This window comes from Ambystoma mexicanum, unplaced genomic scaffold (genome assembly GCF_040938575.1).
Source record: "Ambystoma mexicanum isolate Mex_15411 unplaced genomic scaffold, UKY_AmexF1_1 Mex_scaf11, whole genome shotgun sequence".
NCBI classification, from domain to species: domain Eukaryota; kingdom Metazoa; phylum Chordata; class Amphibia; order Caudata; family Ambystomatidae; genus Ambystoma; species Ambystoma mexicanum.
The window spans coordinates 2,333,994-2,356,344 of NW_027182336.1; the positions used below are offsets into that span (position 1 = coordinate 2,333,994).

At 50.1% G+C, this 22,351-nt stretch overlaps 1 protein-coding gene across 2 annotated transcripts in view; it reads left to right on the forward strand.

Moving 5' to 3' along the window:
• Nucleotides 1-22,351, forward strand: part of LOC138553514 (integrin alpha-X-like) — a 1,247,842-nt gene that overhangs the window by 455,626 nt on the left and 769,865 nt on the right. The window contains exon 1 of one of the 2 annotated variants that reach the window (XM_069642544.1): nt 13,241-13,302. The exons of the other annotated variant lie outside the window; for it this stretch is intronic. Within the exon in view, the coding sequence (XP_069498645.1) occupies nt 13,288-13,302 (15 nt within the window). The 5' untranslated portion in view covers nt 13,241-13,287. Of the gene's footprint in view, nt 1-13,240; nt 13,303-22,351 lie in introns of those variants that run through there. 2 annotated transcript variants of the gene reach the window in all.

Here is a 22,351-nt window from a genome sequence, read left to right on the forward strand (position 1 = left end):
AGAGTTTTTTGGTCTGGATCACCGTTGGGACTCCTGTTTTTACTGCAACTCCCTTTTTGTCCGGGCACTTCAACGTCGGTTGGAGCGGTGGCAGGAGGTGTTCCGACGAACTCCTCCTTCGCATTTTCAGGCGTTCATCGTCGAAAAGAAGAATCGCCTGGTAAGTTCTTTACTTTTCAGTGCACCCCGGCCGAGGGATAACTTTCCAGGTTCCTCCCGGGCTGGGAGGAGCGTTGATCGCTCTGTCACCGGGGATTGCCCTGAGGTGCCCCTTGGGCCTAATAATTGCACCAGAGTTTGCTCCAAGGTTCTCCGTAAAGGACCTGTGGATACCGGAGCACGCTCTGAGGCCCCTCCTGTGGGGGCTGTTTGTAGACCCAGTTCTACTGAGTCATGGGGTACCGGAGCTCGTTCTGAGGCCTCTCTATTGGCTTCCCTCAAGAATAAGACGGGGGTGCGCCCCGAGGCCTTGGTTGGGCTTGGTGTCACCGAACGGATGTTCGAGGCCCGCGCGGATAAGGCTGTTACCGGACCTGGGTCCGAGGTCCCTCGTACAGAGGCTAAAGCTACCAACATTTCTGAGAGGCCTGTCAAGGCCTTATCAGTGAAGGCTGTTTCTCACCGTTCCCGATCTTGCGTCGACACCAGATCTGTTGAGGAGGCAAAGAAGGAAACTTCTTCTTTTACCGGCAGTGCCCAGGTCCTTCCTGAGGAGGCTAATTTGGCGGTTGGTATGTCGCAGAAACATTCCAGGCCTCATAGTACCGGCTCTGCCAATGTTCCTTATGTTAAGGCTAATGTTAAGACCCCTGATCCATCGACAGGGACCCCTGCCTCACTTCCTCACGTGCCGCAGTTCCCCTCAGGTGATGACAAAATGGCGCCCGTTCCCGCCACGACCGCGGTGGCCATTTTAGGTGTTACCCCTACAACTACGCCATCGCCTCAGGTGTAGGGCTTGGTTCCGTGGGTGAACATAGAGTCCCTTGAGCGCATCCTTATCGGCCAGTTTGATTGGAACGCCAGGATGCCCCTTCCACACAATGTTTCGTTGCCTGTGGGTTTGGCACCTTTGATTTATGTGGATACGTCGGTGGAGGGGCCTGTGTGGCACCCTGCCCCGTTACATCCCTGGAATTATCCTCCTCATGAGAGGCCTCCTCAGGTTCCAAAGCAGTCCCCGGAGGATGCCTTTTTCGGTAAATTTCAAACGCTCATGCGTACCGACCCCATGAGGGAATATTTCAAAGGGCTTTTTAGGGAGATATGTCCGCCCGCTTCTCTGGCCCCACCCGTTCCTCCAGTGGTTCCGCCGGTGGTTCTGCCGGCGCCTCCCTTGGCTACAGTGCCTTCCCCGACTCTTCTGCCTTTGCCCCATTGTCCCCAGTGGACAAGGCAGCACCCGACACGGCTCAGCAGGATCCTGACCTGTCGGATGACGCGCAAGACGATCAGGACAATGAGGACCTACCCCGCTCTATTAGATCTTTTCATGACCGGGTACTGGACATGATGTGCTTCTTAGATGTTTCTGTGCCTGAGGCACCCGCTCTGCAGGAGGACGTGCTTTCTGGGGCTTTCACCCTGTCTCCTTTGGAGCATACCGGCCTGTTCCTGCAGAAGGACGTTCTGCAGGGTCTGGGAAAAGCCACACTCTGGACTTTTCGTCAATAAGAAGATTGACGCGTGATACAGGCTCCATTCTTCAGAAGAGGTGGCCCTGTCATCTTGTCCGCCCCCCCTCCTCCACAGTGGTGGCTGCAGCCACTTTGCAGTCCAGGCCTGCAGTATCCTCTTCCATGGCGGCTGCTCAGGTTCTGAGAAAGGAGAATAACCTCCTTGACTCCCTTGGGAGAAACATTTTCGCCCACTCGGCCTTGCAGCTCAGGAGGGCCAATGCCGAACTGGTGTTAGCGGGGGCTAATATGCGGATGTGGAAAGGTCTGTATGTGTTTGAGGAGTTCCTCCCAGTCGAGAAGCTGGAAGACTTTAAGGCAGGATTATCCGATGCCAGAGTCTTGTCTCAAGATCTCCTGGAGGCTGCAGCTCATCACGTAGACACCTCGGCTCAGGGCCTTATGCTGGGGGTTGATACCTCACGGCGGGCGTGGCTGCATGCCATTAAATTCTCAAAAGAAGTGCAGGACAAGGTGGTGGACGTTCCGTTCAATGGTAAGGAGCTCTTGTCAAAGGTTTCCCCACGGCTCACCTGAGTTCTCTTCTTGTGGCGTTCCCCGGAGGACTCCTTCTCCCAGCCGGACCGGGACTTGTATAAGTGCGCGCGAGTCGAGTCTGACTCCAGCGCGAGCGTTCAAAGTTCCAGGAAGTCGCGTGTTCCAGGACGTCTAGCAAGAGGATCGAAGAAAGGTAAGAGATACTGGAAACAGGGGAAAAGGAAAGAAAGAATAAGGGAGTTGGTCAGGAACTTGGAAGGGTAACGCCGAGCAGCACACACACGTCGAGACACTACCTAGAGATAGCGTTGAGACGTGCGGAGGCGCGGGGGCATGGCCCATTTATAGAACGTGCCGTGTCTGACGTACAGGCTAGTACGGAACACGGCACTGGGCACGGCCATGTTGGAAGTATCAAGGAGCACACTCTCCGTCTGGACCAGGACCAGGAAGACCAGAAGGGGCTATGTCCACGGTTCATGACAGCATGCCTCCTTCAAAACCCCGTCCCATCAGGCTTACCAGGGTGTATGAGATGGAATCTTCTCAGCAATCGAGGGGTGTTTAGGTTGGATAGTGGTTCCCATGTTCTCTCGCTAGGAGGATAGCCTTTCCACTCGACCAGGTATTGAAGCCGACCCCGTTTGTACCTGGATTCACATATTCTGGATACTTCATATTCCAGCTGATTGTCCACAATCACAGGACTGGGTCTGCCGGTTTTCCGGGTGGAGTGGATGTAGGGTTTGAGTAGAGAAGTCTGAAAAACTGGATGTATTCTCTTCCAGGAGTCTGGTAGCTTGAGCCGATAAGAAACAGGATTGATGATTTCTTTTATGGAAAATGGACCATAATATCGGGGGGCTAACTTGTTAGGGCGTAGATGTTGTGGTAATAGTTTCGAGGACAACCAGACCTGGTCCCCAATAGAATAGGAGGGTGCTGGTCTTCTTTTGGAATCAGCATATCGCTTAGTGCGAATCTGGGCCTTTCCCAATTGTTCCTTGGCTTCCTTGTGGATGTTGAGGAGAGTTTCAATCCAGGAATCAAGTGAAGGTACTGGAGTTGGATGTGGTAGAACTGAAGGTAACACGGAGGGATGAAAACCTTGACTGCAATAGAAGGGGCTAACGTTGATTGCTGAGTGATCTGAATTGTTATAGGGAAATTCGGCCAAGGGTATAAGGAGGGACCAATCATCCTGTACCTTGGTTGCGAAACAACGAAGATATTGCTCCAGGGTTTGATTAACACGTTCTGTGGCCCCGTTGGTCTGTGGGTGATATCCAGATGAAAGAGCGCGTTGAATCCCTAGAACACGACAGAGATGTTTCCAGAATTGTGAAATATATTGCGGTCCTCAGTCCGATATGATCTTGGAAGGGAGTCCATGAAGACGGAAAATGTGTTCTAGGAAAATTCCTGCGAGCTCTGAAGAGGAAGGAAGTTTATAGAGAGGCGTGAAATGTGCCATATGAGTAAACAAGTCTATGGTTACCATGATGGTCCTGTAACCCCGGGAAGGTGGTAATTCCACGATGAAGTCTGTAGCTATACATTCCCATGGTCTTGTTGGCAATGTAGGTTGCAATAGAAGGCCCGCCGGTCTCTTATTGTCGTGCTTATTCTGACTCCAGACAGTACAGGTCTTGATGTACTCTTGTACCTTGCATTTCATTTCCGGCCACCAAAACTGTCTTTGTATAAGACGGAGTGTGTTGGTTACACCACGATGTCCAGAATGAAAAGTATCATGGCAGAGTTATTATTTTATGTTGAAGTTTCGGTGTGGGAATGACCAAGGCATTGTCCTTGAATAAGTATCCTTCCTTGATTCTTAAGTTCCAGGGATTCTTCCTAGAGACGTCCTTCCAGAGGTCAGAGGACTGGGTTTTGGCTCGAATCTCTTCCAAGAGGTTGATCGCTTGAGCTATAAAGATTGTGTTGGGAAACATTGTAGGATAGGTCCTATCTTCAGTGGTTAAATAGTCAGGACGTCGGGACAAGGCGTCCGCAATCACGTTTTGTGATCCAGGAACATGAGTGATTTGGAATTGGTACTGGGCGAAGAAGTAGGCCCAACGCGCCTGACGACTGTTCCTGCACTCCATAGATTGGAGAGTTTGTAGATTTCGATGGTCCGTACGGACATGGACTGGATATCAAAGACCCAGGAGTAAATGCCACCATTCTGTGAAGGCTTGGCGGATTGCCAACAGCTCCTTTTCCAGGACGGAGTAATGGGTTTCGCTGGTTGTTAGGGTTCTAGAGAGGTAAGCCACTGGGTGGTCCATCTTGTCCTCAAACACCTGTTTCAAGACTGCTCCTATGGCATGGTTGCAGGCATCCGTTTCCACTATGAAAGGGCGATCTAAGTCAGGCTGAGCCAGGACGGGGGCTTGCGTGAATCATGTCTTCAAGCGTTGAAAAGCCTTCTCTTGCGAGGAAGACCAGATGAAGGGAACATCCTTCTTCAGCAGAGCAACGATCGGTTGGACGAGCTCAGAAAAGGTAGGAATGAAACTTCGATAAAAGTTAGCAAGTCCCAAGAAAGACTGAACCTGTTTCACCGATGTAGGAGCAGGCCAGGCCAGTATGGCCTTTACCTTTGAAGGGTCCATTCCAACTCCTTCTGGGCTGAGGATGAATCCAAGGTAATGAACTGAAGTCACGTGAAAAAGACATTTCTCAGGTTTGACCAAGAGCTTGTTTTCACGGAGCCGTTGTAGTACCGCCATGACATGTTCTTCATGTTTCAAGGGATCCTTGGAATAAATCAAATGTCGTCTAGATAGACAATGACAAAGAGAAAAAGCATGTCAGAAAACACCCTATCCATGAAACGTTGAAAAACTGCAGGAGCATTAGCTAATCCAAAGGGCATGACTAGATATTCAAAGTGACCAAAGGGCGTTCTAAAGGCGGTCTTCCATTCGTCCCCTTCCCAGATACGGATTAAGTGATAGGCACCCCAGAGGTCCAACTTTGTGAATATAACGGCGCCTCTGACAGCTTTCAGGATATCTGAAATCAGAGGCAGAGGGTACCGATCTTTGAGGGTGCATTGATTTAGACCACGGTAGTCGAGGCAGGGTCTGAGTTCCTTGGAATCCTTCTTAGGAACGAAGAACAATGAGGCACCCGCTGGAGATTTTGAGGGTCTTATGGTGCCATTTTCCAAATTGATGTCCAGGTATTCTCGGAGGGCCTTTTTCTCAGGTTCTGAAAGGATAAACATTCTGCCAAAGGGAATTGCTGCCGAGGGATCTGTCTCAATGGCACAATCTTCAGGTCTGTGAGGGGGTAAAGCCTGGACTATGGCAGTCTAAAACACATCAGTATATCCTTGGTAGACCTCTGGGACTTGTGCAATGTTGGAAAGCATGAGTGAGGTTTTTTGCTCTCCTGAATGTTCAATAGCTGGTGTTAAGGAGAGATCCAGGGATAAACAGTGGGACATACAAAACTCAGAGCCCAGAAACAATGACCCTGCTGTCCAATTAATGTACGGATTATGTCTTTGAAGCCAGGGCATACCCAGAACCATTGGGTAATGGGCTGATTTGATGATGTCGAATGTAATCTGCTCTTGGTGGTGGTTTATGGAGAGACGGACCTCTTTTGTCTGTAGGGTTATGGGTCCTGAAGAGAGAGGTCTCCCATCAATTGCTTCTACCGGCTGTTTAATGTTCCGTGACTCATATGGTATTTTATGTCTGATAACCCAGTCTTGATCAATGAAAATTCCCATAGCTCCACAGTCCACCAGGGCCAGTATGGGATAGGTCTTGTGCTTGGAGGGCGATAGAAAGGCCTGTAGCACCACCAGGTTATTCTGTCCAGGAGAGTTCAAGGATGTGATTGATGTGGAGCAGACATCTTTCTCCCGAAACCTCGCTCCATCTAGGGCCGGGAGCTGGCGTTTCCTGAACGCCATGGAGGGGCTAAAGGACATTCTCTAACGAGATGCTTGTCTGAGGCACAATACATACACAGGCCGGTGTGAATTCTTCTCATCCTTTCTTGTGGAGTAATTGGCACACGAAGGGTGCCTATTTGCATTGGTTCGGAGTCGTTATCTGGGGTTGAGGCAGGATCGGATTTCACAGTCGACTCCAGAGGGGTTCGTTGAAAGGCAGTCTTAGCCTTTTTCCTTTCAGCCCTTCTTTCCTGGATACGAAAGTCTATTTGTAAGGCTACATCTACCAAAGCCTGAAACGAACTGGGGCGAGCCACTCTGGCTAATTCATCCTTGATATCGTCATTTAGACCCCTGCGAAATAAGGTGAAACTCGCTTCAGGGCCCCAATCAGCCTCCTTTACCAGCTGTTTGAATCTGGTAACGAATGTTAGCATATCCTGGGATCCTTGCCGAAAATCAAGTAGGCGTTCCTGGGCGCTGAACACTTGTTCGGGGCGGTCAAACATAGACTTGAGCGCCTGGATAAATGCATCATAATCGTCCAGGAGGACGTCTCCAGAGTTCACTAGGTGAGTGGCCCAAGATAACGCATTCCCTGTAAGATGGGAGATTATGAAGCCCACCTCGGCCCTGGAAGTTGAAAAATAATAGGGCTTGAATGTAAAATGCACCAAGCAGGAATCCAGAAATCCACGTAAGGATTTTGGTGAGCCATCGTATTTGTCTACCACTCCACCCAGTATCACGCTTTCCTTATTGGCAGAGTCACTTGACAGCACTAATTGTTTCAAGGCTGCGTTCTCTGCCTTTAAGTTCTGTACCTCGGTTGTTAGCTCCTGCATGCCGCGCATGAGGTCCTGGACCGCTTTCTCCATAGCGGTATCAGTGTTGATCGTTTGGCCTCTCAATCTGTCAAAGGTTTCCCCCCGGCTCACCTGAGTTCTCTTCTTGTGGCGTTCCGCAGAGGACTCCTTCTCCCGGCCGGATCGGGACTTGTATAAGTGCGCGCGAGTCGAGTCTGACTCCAGCGCGAGCGTTCAAAGTTCCAGGAAGTCGCGTGTTCCAGGACGTCCAGGAAGAGGATCGAAGAAAGGTAAGAGATACTGGAAACAGGGGAAAAGGGAAGAAAGAATAAGGGAGTTGGCCAGGAACTTGGAAGGGTAACGCCGAGCAGCACACACACGTCGAGACACTACCTAGAGATAGCGTTGAGACGCGCGGAGGCGCGGGGGCGTGGCCCATTTATAGAACGTGCCGTGTCCAACGTACAGGCTAGTACGGAACACGGCACTGGGCACGGCCATGTTGGAAGCATCAAGGAGCACACTCTCCGTCTGTACCAGGACCAGGAAGACCAGAAGGGGCTATGACCATGGTTCATGACAGCTCTTTCATTCTACAACAGATGTAGAGCTCACCAGGACCAAGGATAGCACTCAGACAGCTAAGTCCTTGTCGGTCCTTGTTAAGACCCCTTTCAAAACCCAGAGACCGTTGTCGCAAAGCCGACCCTCCTCTGGCTTTAGGGGCTTCCTTGACTGGAAATCTCGCAGAGTGGATACCCCTTTGGGGAATAACCACCGTAGGCAACAAGGGACTCGGTTTTTCTCCTGATCCTTAGCCTCCTCCTCAGGTTCAGGTGGCAACACCACCGAAAAACCTACAAAATGAGAGTTTTCCTCGCTCGCATGAGACCCTGGTGGGAGGACGCATTGCGTCTCATTGGAAGGCATGGCAGACCATCACCGAAAACAGATGGGTCTTGTCAGTCGCTCGGGTGGGCTTCCGCTTACCCCTACCCCACCCTTCAACCCTCCTTTTCAGCTCTCGGGCTCGCCCTCCCTCAAAGCCGAGGTTCAGAAACTTCTGGACCTCAGAGCTGTGGAATCTGTTCCCCTCCGGGAATGAGGAGAGGGCTTCTACTCCCGGCTGTTTATGGTGCCCAAACCCAACCAGGCTGGCCTGCGCTCCATCCTAGACCTTTCCCAGTTCAATCTTTTCCTACCCCAAGAGATCATCACGCACAGCCAGATACGGTCCTCCTTGCAGATGGGCGATTGGCTCAGTGTGGTGGATCTTCAGGATGCATACATGTATATTCTGATTTGGAATCCACAAAGGAGATATCTCAGTTTCTCTTTGGGAGAGGAGCACTTCCAGTTTCGAGTGTTTCCTTTTGGCCTCAGCTCGGCACCGTGTGTCTTCACGAAGATGATGTCGGTGATTGCGGCCTATCTTCGTCTGCCGGGTATCCATGTGTATCCGTATTTGGACGACTGGCTCTTACGCAGCCCTTGTCCGTTGCCGTTGAAAGCAGCAGGCAATCTTCAGTCTCTCCTTCAGCTCCTGTTCCATCTTAGGCTGTCGGTGAACTGGCGGAAATCTTCCATGACGGTCTCGCAGGACTTGATTTTCCTGGGTTTTTGCTGGAACACGATCGACTGCAGAGTGTACCTGACCGGGGACAGAATGGCGGATCTGTTAGCCACGTGTCAGTTGTTTGCGCAGTCGGAGATAATGTCGGCCTGGTGGTTCCAGAGGCTTCTGGGCCTCATGGTCTCGTGCGTGTTGGCTTTTCCTCTTGCTCGTCTCAAGATGAGGAGGACCCAGATGGCTCTTCGGAGTTCTTGGCGTCAGGCCTTGGACCCGGATTCCAAGCTGATAATGATTCCGGGTTCCATGAGAGTGGACCTGGAATGGTGGTCATCGCTCAGCAACCTGTCGGTGGGTGCAGGGTTTCAGGACCCAGCCCCTACGGTGACGATCACAACTGACTCCTCCCTCCTGGGGTGGGGTGCAACGTTGGATCCTCTTCAGGTCTCGGATCTTTGGTCGCCGCAGGACAAGCTCCTCCACATAAATCATTTAGAGCTTCTAGCGATCTTCCTAGTGCTCAGGGCGTTCAGACCGATTATAGACAACAAGGTGGTCCGCATACACACGGACAATGTGGTGTCGATGTATTACATCAACAAGCCGGGGGAACCAAGTCTCCCACTCTCGTAGACCTGTCCATCCAGATTTGGGAGTGGGCTGTGCTTCATGGTGTTTGGTTGCTTGCAGTGCACATCCCGGGCCAGCTGAATGTCACAGCGGATGCCCTCAGCCGGCGGACATTGGTCAGCTACGAGTGGGAGTTGAAGGAGGAGGTCCTCTCATGGATTTTCTTGCATTGGGGCACACTGAAGGTGGACCTCTTCGCTACGGCGATAAACAAGAAGCTTCCTCAGTATGCCTCCAGAGGGTGGCTGGGAGCCTCCTCTCTGGGGATGCTCTTGAGATTCCATGGCACAACAAGAGAGCTTACGCCTTCCCGCCTCTGCTTCTAGTCCATCGGTCAATTTGGAAGCCGAAGAACTCGGTGAACTGTTCCCTTCTACTCATAGCCCCATGGTGGCCGGCCAGGTTTTGGTTCTCAGAACTTCAACACCTGTCGGTGTATCCGCCGATCAGGTTACCAGTGACCCCCGATCTTCTTTATCAGGGGGAACAGCAGATGTGGCACCCCTCCCCACAATCGCTCATCTTGGCGGCATGGTGCCTGAGTTCAAGTCTTTAGAACATCTTAACTTGTTTGCGGATAACATGCGTGTTATCCAGGCAGCCAGGAAACCCTCAACTGGATCCCAATACAGAAGTAAATGGCTCAGGTTCTGTCAATGGTGTTTGGAAAAACAGTTGGAGCCAAGGGGGGGGGTACAATTGACACAGTGCTGTCCTTTGTGTCCTTCCTAGCAGAGTCGGGTGTTCACATTCTGTCATGCAGAATTTACCTTTCAGCGGTCTCCGCTTATCTTTCGACGACCAATGTTCTTACTCTCTGTGTAATGCAGTGGTTAAGAGGCATTTTGCAGGCTTGACATGCCTCTACCCTCCAATTCGTAGTCCGCCCCCCCCGTGCGATCTAAATGTAGTCCTGATGGCGTTGTGCCATAAACCTTTTGAACCAATGGCCACGGTGGACCTCAAGTACTTATCCTGGAAAGTGTCCTTTTTGGTCGCCGTTACGTCAGCTAGTCGGGTGAGTGAGCTCCAGGCCTTGTCGATGGATCATCCCTTTTTGGTCTTTCACAAAGATAAGGTAGTCCTACGGATGAATCCTGCTTTCCTGCCGAAGGTGGTAACTGAATTCCATCTGAATCAGTCGATCTCCCTGCCTGTCTTTTTTCCGAACCCTACCTCAGAGGCAGAAAGGGTTCTGCATTGTCTCGATGTCAGAAGGGCTCTTAAGTTCTATCTGGACAGAACATCCGAGCTTAGGAGTTCTTCTCAACTGTTTGTGACTTTTGGTAACCCTCAGGTTAAGCAGGCATCTAAGGTGACTATTTCTGGGTGGATTGCCGCCTGCATTACGGAGTCTTTCACCGTCCAAGGGCTGAGACCTCCTAAGGGTATTCATGCACACCTGGTGTGGGGCAAGGCAGCCATGGTTGCTTTTCAGAAATATGTCCCCTGGGAGTCCATCGCTAGGACAGCTACTTGGGCCTCCCCATCTGCTTTTTGTAAGCATTATTGTCTTGTTATGCTCAGTTTGGTCAGGTTGTGCTGAAGAACCGTTTTCAGTAAGGGGTATTTCCATCCACCCGTAGTTCTGATTAGGAGTGCTTGGGAATCTCCCATAAGTTTGGAGGAAAGGGGACGGGACGTAGGAGTATAACCAGGTTACTCACCGTAGTGACCACCTTACTCCTAGTCCATAGTCCCCTTTCCTCCATACGCCCGCCAACGCGGGCTCCTCTAATAAGGTTCCTCTGTTATTGCTAATAGGTCTCTGACCTGGCGATAGAAAAGACTGATGGGCGATGCGGAGCCAAGGTAGGCGGGGTTACGGCCGCGCGCTGGGCCCCGCGCAAGAAAGAGAGGAAGGACACATTTTTGAAAAACATTTTTGGATGCTTTTTACAAAGTGCTCTGGTCCCGTCCCACAGGACGGAGAGATGCCCCATAAGTATGGAGGAAAGGGGACTATGGACTAGGAGTAAGGTGGTCACTACAGTGAGTAACCTGGTTATTCTGGCGCAGCTGTAGTGAGGCATAAATCAAATGGGGAATTTGAGGTTGCATTAAGCTTAATGCTACCATCTCACTTTTCAGCACAAGCAGCAGAATTAGTGGCGCTTATTATCGCGCTTGAGAAGAACAGAAAGTGACGGTGTACAGTGACTCTGCCTATGTGACATCAACCGTACACACAGGGCTAGCATGTTGGAAAAGAAGGGGCTAACTCCGAGCGGACGAACGGACAGCACTCCAGTGCAACACGCATCCTTATTGGACATGCTTATTAAGGCACTACAGCTTCCAGCAGCCATAGCAATACTTAAATGCGCAGCTCATACTAAGTGAACAGATTTTATTTTTTGCAGGAATGAAGCCTCAGACGTGGAAGCCAAAAGGATTGCATGTTCTTCAGATATATCGAGTTTTGATACTCCAAGTGTAAGAGATGGAGTAGCTACGACTGTGATAATACAAGAAGGGTTTAATCATTTGCCAAAGACGCAATTAATGGAGATTCAAGGCAGTGCACTGCTGGAAGAGCAGGAATTATGGAAATGAAGGGGGTGTTATTTATCCCTTACAGAAGCATTATGGTGAAAGGATAGCACTGGAAAGTCAGTGATGCCAGTGGCATTATTAAAGATTGCGCTAGAACAACTGCATTACCCTGCGCATGGGACTAGGGAGAGTCTTGCTGCAACGATTGCGGAAGACTGGTGTGTTCCGAATCTGTTAGAGAATGTTGCATTCTATGCAGTGAATTGCATCATGTGTCAGAGGTTTGCAGCTGGGCATACACTAAAAACTATTAGAGGAGTTATTCCTTGACCGGATGGTCCTTTTCAGCATTTACTTATTGACTATGTTGATATGGTGCAGGTGTGTACTGGAAACAGGTATCTGATAGTGGTGATGTGTCCCTTCTCCAGGTGGATCGAGTCAGGTCCGTGTACATACCCTGACGCCACTTGCGCAGCAATGTTTTTAGTATGTGAAGTATTTCCAAAATGGGGTGTGCGTGAAGTGCTGAGATCCGATAATGGGACACATTTGCCAATGAAGTGTTCGAACAGATAGGTCTATTATTGAGCATTAAGCACACGTTTTCTTCTGCCTATCACCCGCAAGCGAACGGTATATGTGAGAGAATCAACGGCCTCCTTAAAGAAAGAATTGCCAAGCACAAGCTAACTTTGGAGACGGGATGGCTGTATTGTTTGCCCTTAGCTTTATATGCCCTAAGGAATCAGCCTGGTTCGGACCACCACCTCACACCCCATGAACTATTAACATGGAGGCGAATGAGAATGCCTCTTGCACCTCCATCGAGGGGTAGAAGTGATGCGCAGAGTACTGCGAAATTGCTAGGTGACGAACTGCATAATTATTTGACATGTATGACCTCTAGCATCTCTCTCATTTCAGATTAACTCAAGCGTCAGGGGTGGGTCAGTCTCAGAACATAGATGAACATAATTGAGCACCCGGATCTCCTGAACTATTGTCAGCCCCTACATTTTTTGTTGGTGACACAGTACTGATTAAAAATGTCACTTGAAAGTGGCACGAGCCACGATTTAATGGCCCCTTTTGCATTGAAAATATCACTCCCTCAGCAGTAAAAGTCCAAGGCAGACAAGCTTGGCTTCATTTGAATGATGTTAAATTATACAACGGCGAGACCGTACCTCCCAGCATAAATGCTGATTCTGAAGCAAGAAAAGAAGAAGAATTTCAGTGTGTGCAGACTCGATCAATGATGAAGAAGAAGGACGATAAAGCGACCAGTTAATTAATGCAGATTTTGTATATGGACTGTGGCTCGTTCAGACACTCCTTATAGATATTATAGCGGGAGTGCAAACCCTTGCTGAGAGTCACAGGAATCTTTTGAAAAATGAACTTTAGAAAAATATTGATGTGTCACAAATATGCCACAGCCCAATTTTGAATTCGAAGACTGGAAACGAGAGCAGTACCCAGACTTGTTTCTCACTGAATATCTATTTGGTTAGCCCTATGGTCCTAACAGATGGGGATGTCCACAGACTTATATTTGATGTTTGTGTATTTATCCTTCGAGCTTATCCGGCTCCCATCATAAGAAACGTTGATGTTCACACTTTTTTTACAGGATCCGAAGAATGGCCCTGTAATCAGAAGCCTGCTTGTAGCAATAATAGAGGAGATATGGCAGTTGTCGGAGTAAGTGTTTTTTCCTTAAACAATCGTAGTAAACATGAGGAATGTTGAAACTGGTGCGATTTTAGGGAATGAGCAAACGCAACCAATTCCAGAATGCCACAAGTGGTGGGGGTTTATATGTTGGTTCGTGATATATGTATGTTAATGTTAATGTTAAAGGACATTTGTACCGCGCACTATCACCACCGGAGTGGTCCCCTGGCACTCGTATGTGCAACTATACTTTGTGTCTTTCTCTTTCTCCTGTTTAGCATTTCATATTATATTGATGCTCCTGTTAAGAGAGAGACTACTATGATTTCTCCTACTACAGGAACTGCTCTTGAATTGTTTACTTCCACTAAGGTAGAAACTCCTGTGATTCTCCCCAAGCAGAGAACTCTTTTGCATATACTTCTTGATTACTATGCAAGCACTTGCTTTGTACATCAGAGACACAAGAGAAATGCAGAAGACAATAATGATGGGATAAACACATATCTAAATAATGCAGTACACTTGGTTGGATAATAACATGTGGTAACAGCACATGAGAAAGGTGGGAGAGAGAGCATCTAAGGAGAGTTGCTACATATGTTCCCTAGTACCTTATGCTATGGGAACCTCTAAAATATTCAAAGCCACAGAAGTATCAGTGAAAAGAGTGCATTGCCTGACACATCTCGCACTTTGCATGACAAGAAGACAGTTCCAAGGCAGAACAGCATCCATAGTGTGGATGAATAAAGCGACATCTCAAAGAGAAGATAATTAGGTGCAAGATTTAAAGACAAGAGAGAAGCCAGAAATAAAGCATCAAGTAATAATCAAGATATGAACTTCCTGGAATAAATGGAGCAGCAATCAAGATTGAAGAAAACAAGAGTCTGCAATATAAAGATAACAATGGGAAGGAAATACGTGAATGCTGGGAAAGAGGTTGAAGGACTAGTTGTGTGCAAGGCAGCAGCATTAACCGGACAGTAGGAAGCAGTTGTGGCAAATGCAGAAAACGAGTGCAAAGATCAATGGCCGAAGAATGCAAGATTGTTGACATGGGCCGACGATAAAGGAGGACCATTACAGATACTACTCCTGAAGAGTGCATCCTTATGTTTCAGAAATAATGGCACGAGGAAAGTTGGAGAGAATAACCAGTGAGGCTGCATTTTTGATATAGCGGGCATGAAGGAAGGTACAGCCGTCCTGATGGATCATTTTTGGACTTGTGGGTCCATAGCCTACATTAAGCAGCCCAAGGACTGGGGAGGGATGTGTTCCTTGGTGCTCATCCATGTTGCAGCATTAGTGATTTAACAAAGTGACCTGAACATTGGTGAATTTCCGAAAGCAGATGCCCATTTAAGAAGAAGATGATCACTCAAATTTCTTAATCGAACAAAGAGAGAGAACTATTTCTAGGCAAAATCAGTAGAAGCCTTTCATGCTATTCCATATGAGCACAGGTTGTTTAGCCAGACTGCTACAGTATTCACGACTATCTTCATGCCAGGAATCCAGACAATGGCAAATGCTAAATGGTTACAAATAACCAAATGGGAGCTCCTGCAGATGATCAACACCACCATAAAGGGATTCAATGCTATCAAAGAAGAATTGAGGGCCATGTGACTGATGACCCTACAGAATAGATATGTCCTTGATATGATCACAGCGATGGATGGAGGAGTTTACGCCAAAAACCGGCCATCATATTGCATGTTCATACCTTCTCACAATGGTTAGAATGGGACCTTAACAGAGGTCATAACGTTGCTGACGAAACTACACAATCAGATGGAAGATGAGACAGAGGCCATTATAGATGACGGTTGGTTTGCATGCATCTTTTCATGGGTTCCACAATGGATGGCGTATATCTTCAAGTTCCGTGGACCAGTATTAGTGATGGTGATGTTTGGATTCTGTATGATAAAGATAATAATTACACAGTGCAAGAAGGCAACGAAGAAGGCAGTAGGAATGAAGATCATGATCAATGTCAAATCAGGGTTTGGACCAAAGGAGTTGACAGATGAAGATATCAGAAAATATATAGAGGCCAGCAACGTAGCACCTGAGGGAACAAAGTTCCTGTATCCGAAAAAACACCAGACGTATGTGGGACAATGGGTCTATTGTAATCCGAATGGACAGTGCAGCTACGTGGCCTAGAGTGTAGATAACCATGTAAAATCAGCAGGATCCATGAAGGGAGTAGTGAAGATATGGACACAGAAGATGCACTTCTTCAAGAGAAGAAACCAAAATGTGGAGATTAATGAAGGTGTGGTCGATGAATCAACCAGTGGGGGGAGTGTAGAGGAGCAGCTGAATGCCTTAGCAGAGAGTACCGCCCTCTCCCACCTATATGCTGGAAGCTAGAAATTGTGCCATGCTTGACACCAGTGACTGTGAGTCTTTGAGAAAAGGTATCCACTAAGAAAACCCTATCTGATGTATCCCTGAAGAGATGACAACCTCATGGAGGAAATCCCCAAAGGAATATGAAGATGAAAGAAAGAGAAGTTGGTGACGTCACAAGAGATGAGTGTGATGCACTGAGAAGACTGGCTGAAGAAGAGAATGTATGGACCTTATAGAAACTGATGACGAAGTAAATAGTCAAGTAAACTCTCATATGCGAAAATGAAGATTACACGTGTGAAGAGCACTGCAGAAAATGCAAGCCATTTAATAACTGTACAGATGCAGCAACGCAAGTAGATCAAGTGATCATAGAAGCTAGCTATACGTAGTGAATAGACTCGAGGCGGTGCCAGCATTAAATAGTATCTGGACATCAGTGTCACAAATTTAGTAAGCTCAAGCCCATGGAGAAACTCTGTGTCACAGCACAGAACCAGCTGGAATCGTGGAAGGACCGAGAAAGGCTGTCTGGCCTGGTGTCAAGGGCTGAAGCAGCCAAGAACTGGTTATCTATCCTTGAAGAACAGTGGACATGAGAAGCTGAGTCATTCCTTATTAAAGTGCAAGAAAGAACACCATGAGTGCCAAGTTTTATACATTTAATACAATTAAATGCTAGAAAATTGGCCGAATTGCAGTCTCCTGTCACGTGGGCTATGGATGGAAATGGAAGTTGGGCATGCAGCTATAGACTTAAGATAGCATGTACTTACACTCTCATATATTCCCAGGGATGAGAATACACTGTAAGGCAAATTCAAAGGCAATCTATATGGCAGAAGGCAGGGGTGATAAGAGATGTTGGGCTAATTGGGTGGGGAGACACGGTCAAGTCAACATCCTGACACCTGGGGTATAAACTTACGTGCTGCTAGTGAGACGAATGTTCCAGAAGGGCATAAGCGTGCCAACCAATTGTAGAAGGCAGTATAACAAAGGGCCTTAGAGTTTGATAGCCAATGATGAACTGTGTATCTATTTACTGATGAAGATAACTTGCACTAGGGGTGGGCATGAGTTTTCCACCTGACTGTAGAGACCCAATCACAACCCGATACTGCACAGAAAATATACTTAGATAGTCCCTTCAGCCTATCACAAACCGCCAAAAGGTTTTTGCTTTTTTGCATTGTAGTATGACGTCACCTATGATGAGTTTTTACTACATAGCTGTTGTTTTTTTATGAAATGCTTTGAGTGAGAAAATGGTGTGCGATGTCCGTTGTAACTCCCTGTTTTTGACAATTGATATTAAAACAGTAAAACGACTTTGCCTTCTTCAGGCCTTCTTCATGAGTTGGTTTGATTGTTTTGTCTAACACTTACTTTGCATCCCATCTACTGCACCACACACGACCTATTTAAGGGCCCTAAACTCAGATGGTTGACCAGGGTGGTAGCCAGTGAGTCACAGAGATTGTTGTCAAAATGTCGTTTCCTGGTGGCCTGTAGATGAGTAGGAAACTGTGTGAGATAGTGAGCAACAGGGAGAGTCTGACCAGCAGGGATTCACAGTGGGCTGTACATGGCTGAGTTTCAGTGAGTGAGACAGTGATGTGAGGTTTGTGGAGGATGGCTACTGCGCCGTCTCTGGTGGGTCTATTGTGGGGGATGAGAGCGTAGGCCTCGTGTGCGACTGGATTGAAATTGTCGCTGATCCATGTTTCAGTGATGAAGATGAGATTGGGTTTGTCAGAGGATAGTAGGTCAAAGATAATGGGTTTGTTTTTGGCTACGGAGCAGGCATTGAATAGGAGGCAGGTGACTTGGTGGGAGGAGGTGGTTCCTCTGTTGCTATTGGCCGGATGGACATGGCAAGTCTGGGTGGCAGGTGGGGAGGTGTTGAAAACAGTGGGAGGCGGTGTGGGCAGGGAGTCCAGAAAAGTCGGACTAGTCCGGGTTAGTGATTGAGGGGGGTAGAAAGAGTGAGGTCAGGAGGGAGTGGGAAGAGTGAGCGTGCGGTTGCAGGTTTGCATGGGTGGGGGTAGATTGAGAGAGGGAGGAGGGGGTGGGTGCCAGTGTGCTGTGGGGGTACTGGTTAGCTGATGGAAGGGGTTTAGCTCTGGAGGGAGGTGGATGTGTAGAGGTGGTAGGTGAGAGGATGTGTTTGAAGAAGGACAGGCGGGAATGGCTAATGGGGAGTTCCTGGCAAACAGGTTGTGGGTGGTGGGGAAGGGGGAGTGATGCAGGTTAGGTAAGGCATGAAGAGTTGAGGATGAGGGCCGGTTGCTTTTTCTGAGTTTTGTCCGTTTGGGCGCAAAAGATGTGTGGGAGAGGGTGGGGAGTTTGGAGGGGAAAGCGGATACATCGATAGTTCTCGAGAGAGTAAGGCGTGCCATGCTGAAAGAAGGGAAGGGGGTTGAAGGGGGAGGTCTGGCAACGGAGGGTGAGGGGGTGCTGAGGAGGGGGTTGTGTGTGGGGGGTTGGTGGGCATAGCAAGTGGAGGGGAGAGAGGTGGTGTTAGAGAGTTGGGCCTGTTGGTGGGACCCTGGGTATCGGTTAGAAAGGGGTAAGTGGTGAGACCGGCACGTCTGAGGTGAGGGAGGGAGGGTAGGTAGGTTGGTGGAGTGACATGGAACTCCCCACGTGTGAGTGTTTGGTGTGGCTTGAAAGGGGGTGGGAGTCAAGGGGTTCTGGCTAGGGCAGAAGAGGATGAGGGCAGTCGAGCTGCTCTACGGGGTGAAATATTGCAGGGAGGAGCTGATGTTGCAGTAGTGGATGGAAGGTTGTGTTTGGAGCGCGAGAGTGTTCGCCTGGCTTGCGAGTTGGAGGTAGCACAGTGGGTGGTTTTGGTTGATGCAGGCAGGGCTGAGGGCATTAGATCTAGGCGGATTGGTGGGATGGGGTGGAATTTCTGCGGCAGGATGTTGCAGTGGTGGCTTGGAGAATGTGGTTGAAGCGCGAGAGTATTCCTCAGGCTTGGGAGTTGGAGGTGGTGTGGTGTGTTGAGGAGTAGGGCAGCGGTCATTCTCCGTGGTTGACTAGGGGGAGTCAGAGGTGGTATGCGAGGGGGGAGCAAGTTCGTAAGCATGATGGGGCTGGGTAGGGAGTGGACAGAGTGTTGTGCACCAGATGTCTTGCTTGGTCTGATGGGCGTAGGCCGTATTGTTAGAGAGCAAAGGAAGAGGGGGGCCAGAGTGTAGGATGGTTCCGGAGGGGATTGAAGGGATGGGGAGGTGTGGTGTGTAGTTGGGCTTCGAGAAAGAAGGTGCTAGAAAGATGATGGTGGTGGGCTAGGTGCGTTGCTTACCTGCTTACCGGTGAGTTTTTCATTTGATGGTTGTGAGATGTGGGGGAAGTGGCTGTGTGCGTGATTGTTGTAATGAGTGGGTGCGTAGTAGCTGGGTCAGATTTGAGGGGGTGGGGGGAGGTCTTGCTTCTCGCTTCGTTTTTGTCATGTGGGAGAGCATTGCGGCATGATGGGATGTTAGGGTCTGGGTGGGTCCCTGCAGGTAGGGAGCTGCTTGGTCAGGGGTGTCTTGGTGGAGGGAGGCATCTAATATGGGGGCACAGCATTAAATGTAACAACACCTAGATTTTAGACACCTGGATAGCAGGCGAAAGCACCTAAAATGGGGCACAGTAGTAAATGTAACAGCAACCAGATTTGTAACAACCCCTAGATTTCCGATGCCTAAAGTGGGGCACACTATTAAATGCAACAACACCTGGTCTGAGAGACCTGGAAAAGAGGGAGAAAAGCACCTGAAAAGGGGGACAGTAATTAATGCAACAATACCTAGATTTGAGAGACCTGGATAGAGGGAGAAAGCACCTGAAATGGGGACAGTAATAAATGCAACAACGCCTAGAATTGAGACGTCTAAAGTGGGAATACAGTAATAAATGAAATAACACCTAGATTTGGGAGATCACGAAATTGACGAAAAGTGGGTAAACAGCAGACAATGCAACAACACCTAGATTTGCAATAACACCTTGGTTTGAGACACCTAGAATGGGGAACAGTAATAGATGCAACAACACCTAGGTTTGAGCGACCTGGAAAAAAATGGAAAAACACCTGAAATGGGGGACAGTAATAAATGCAACAACACCTAGAGGGGGCGTGGCCTGGAGCGCCAGCGATGTGGCAGCTCCATTGATGGCCTCCGCAGCTGTTTCTGTGATTTCCTCGGTTCCTGCCATGATAATTGTCAGCACAACTTGAGTGGAGATGCTGGAAGCTCTCCTGCGTCGCCGGCTGCAACCTGGGCGCTTAACGCCCTCAGATTTGCAGGAACGCAGCAAAGACAATTCTCTGGCGCTGCGCTTCCCAAGATGGCGACCGCAACTGTGTGCCCCTCCCCCCATGGCTTGTTATCCTCATCTCGCCTGCCGGGATCCGACTTCGTGGTTCGGACCCCTTCCAGCTCGCACTGACTGTGCGCTGACGTTGGCACCGCCTGGCTCCCGGGTGGGGGCCACCTTCACCACCGGATGGCCCAAGTCCTATGACCCGACAGCAGCGCAGCGGACCTCCACGCAGACAAGCCTGCCTGCATCTGAGGCGCTCCGGCTCCTTCTCCCTCTCCCCGCCGGCTGCCTTCCCCGACAGCACCATCCAGCATCAGCGCGGGGCCGCCCGCACCCAGCACTCGTGCGGGGGACGCCCGCATCTCCAGCTGCCTGTCCCATCCAGTGGCTGAGCCAGCCTGACCCATCCTACGGTCGTGGAGCCAGCCCTCTGACTCTTCCTCCGGCTGGGGCCTCTAGTCCTGTGGGATCCCACAGGGGCTCCTCCCTCCGCTGAAGCCGGCCGCCTTGCCTGGGCCTCGGCCCTGCTGGGCCTGACCTGCAGGATCGCCGCATCTCCCTCATTGGAGCTGGGAAACACTCCTCGTCAGCTAGTGGGCTTCCCCCTGGTGGGGGGCCCCCATACGGCGTCGGCTGCCACCGTCTCCGTGGCACCGGCGCCGGTACCGATCGGGTTGGGGCTGGCTGTCCGTCCCTCTGGCGGCCGCACTCCAGACTGCTGAAATCCTCGAGCTGGCCGACATTGTCGCTCGAGACAACAAGGAGACGCATATCATCCCTGGACTCCTGCAGCTCATCGCCCGTTGTGACAAGGAGCTATCCAGATCCTGAGCAGGATCACCATCGCCCGGGGAGGAGGAGTGCTGCGGAGAGAGCCCTAATTCTCTGTGGCCCGCAGGAGCGCCCCCCCTGACTGATCAAGCCACGCTATTAATTTCCTGGGACGCCCCTGCCCACCCCCCCATCCTTTCCAGCTGGAGGCAGCCTGCCTGCGACTCCTGCAACCTGAACTAGCCTACGAAGGGTGACCAGCGGACCTGCAACCACTTTACTTTGTGAAGCTGCGCCACAAAAGTATTCTATCGCCCTTGAGGGGATTGAGGCGCTTGCTGCCCGAGCAGCCTCCTGGGGCGCCACGGCCCATTACACCTCCCTGGCCCTACCCATCCCCGGAACCTGTACCCGGTGCTCAGGACCCCCGTGCGCAGTCCCCAGCCGGGCCGCCTGGAACAGTCTTTCACCTTAAAGCCATGTCTAAAGCAAGATAAAGGGTTGCTCGCAACCAAAGAGGACCTCCAAGCGTTCATGACTGACATCAAGTCGGAATTCAGGTCCTGCATGGCGGAACCTACGACCAAACTGGAGCAAACAGAACAACGGGTCGGCAACATCGAACGTAGGATGGGGGAGACTGAGGAACTGGCCACAGATCACTCTAACTCATTAATGGGGGTCCAACGCTCCATTCAGGCACTAATGGACAGAACCAAAATCCTTGAGTTCACGCAGAAGGACTTGGAGAACCGCTCCTGGCGCAACAACCTCCGCATCCGCAGAGTGCCCTCTGTGATCCCTGATAAGGAGCTCCCCGGATATATAAGCCACTTCTTTCAGTCCCTGCTGCCAGATCTAGATGAGACGCAGCTCCTCCTTGACCGCACTCATCGGTTGCGCCCCCGCCGGGGATCCGATACAGACCCCCCTCCGGATGTAATCACATGAGTTCACTTTTACACCACCAAGGAAGCGATAGACCGCTCAAAAGATGAACTCTCTTTCCAAGGTTCCCCATTGCAGATCTTCCAGGACCTCTCACCCCTAACCCTCCAGAAGCGCAGGATGCTTCGCCCACTCTCGCTGTTCCTGCGGGACCAACAGATTTTGCTACCAATGGCTGTTCCCCACAGCGCTTCAGTTCTTGTACAAGGGCACCCCCCACACCATCAGCCACCTTGACGACGCAGCGTCAATCCTCCGCCCGGACTCCCCAGGGGGCACTGATCTCCACTCCTCAAGCCAGACAAGCCTTGTGCAGGACGCCGCATCTCCCAAGGTCAAGGGTGCAGAGATGTTGTAAACCCAGATAACACGGGCTGGTATGTCTGAGGCACACATAGTGCAGGAACCACCAAAATTCTCTTAAACTCGCCGCAAACCCCATGCGGTCCATACCCTCCTCCAGGGAGGATGCCACCATATTACCCCTGGAGAGAATCTCAACCATGTTGGCGATGTCACCCAGTGACAGCCTGGGTGCCCGGGGGTGCCACCGACAGATCAAAATCAGTCCCCCCGGTCACAGTTCGGTCCTCCTGTTGGAGGCCATCGTTGGAAGTTCATATCTCCCGTTGGAGACCATTTCTAAAAATCCTTCAGCCACAGG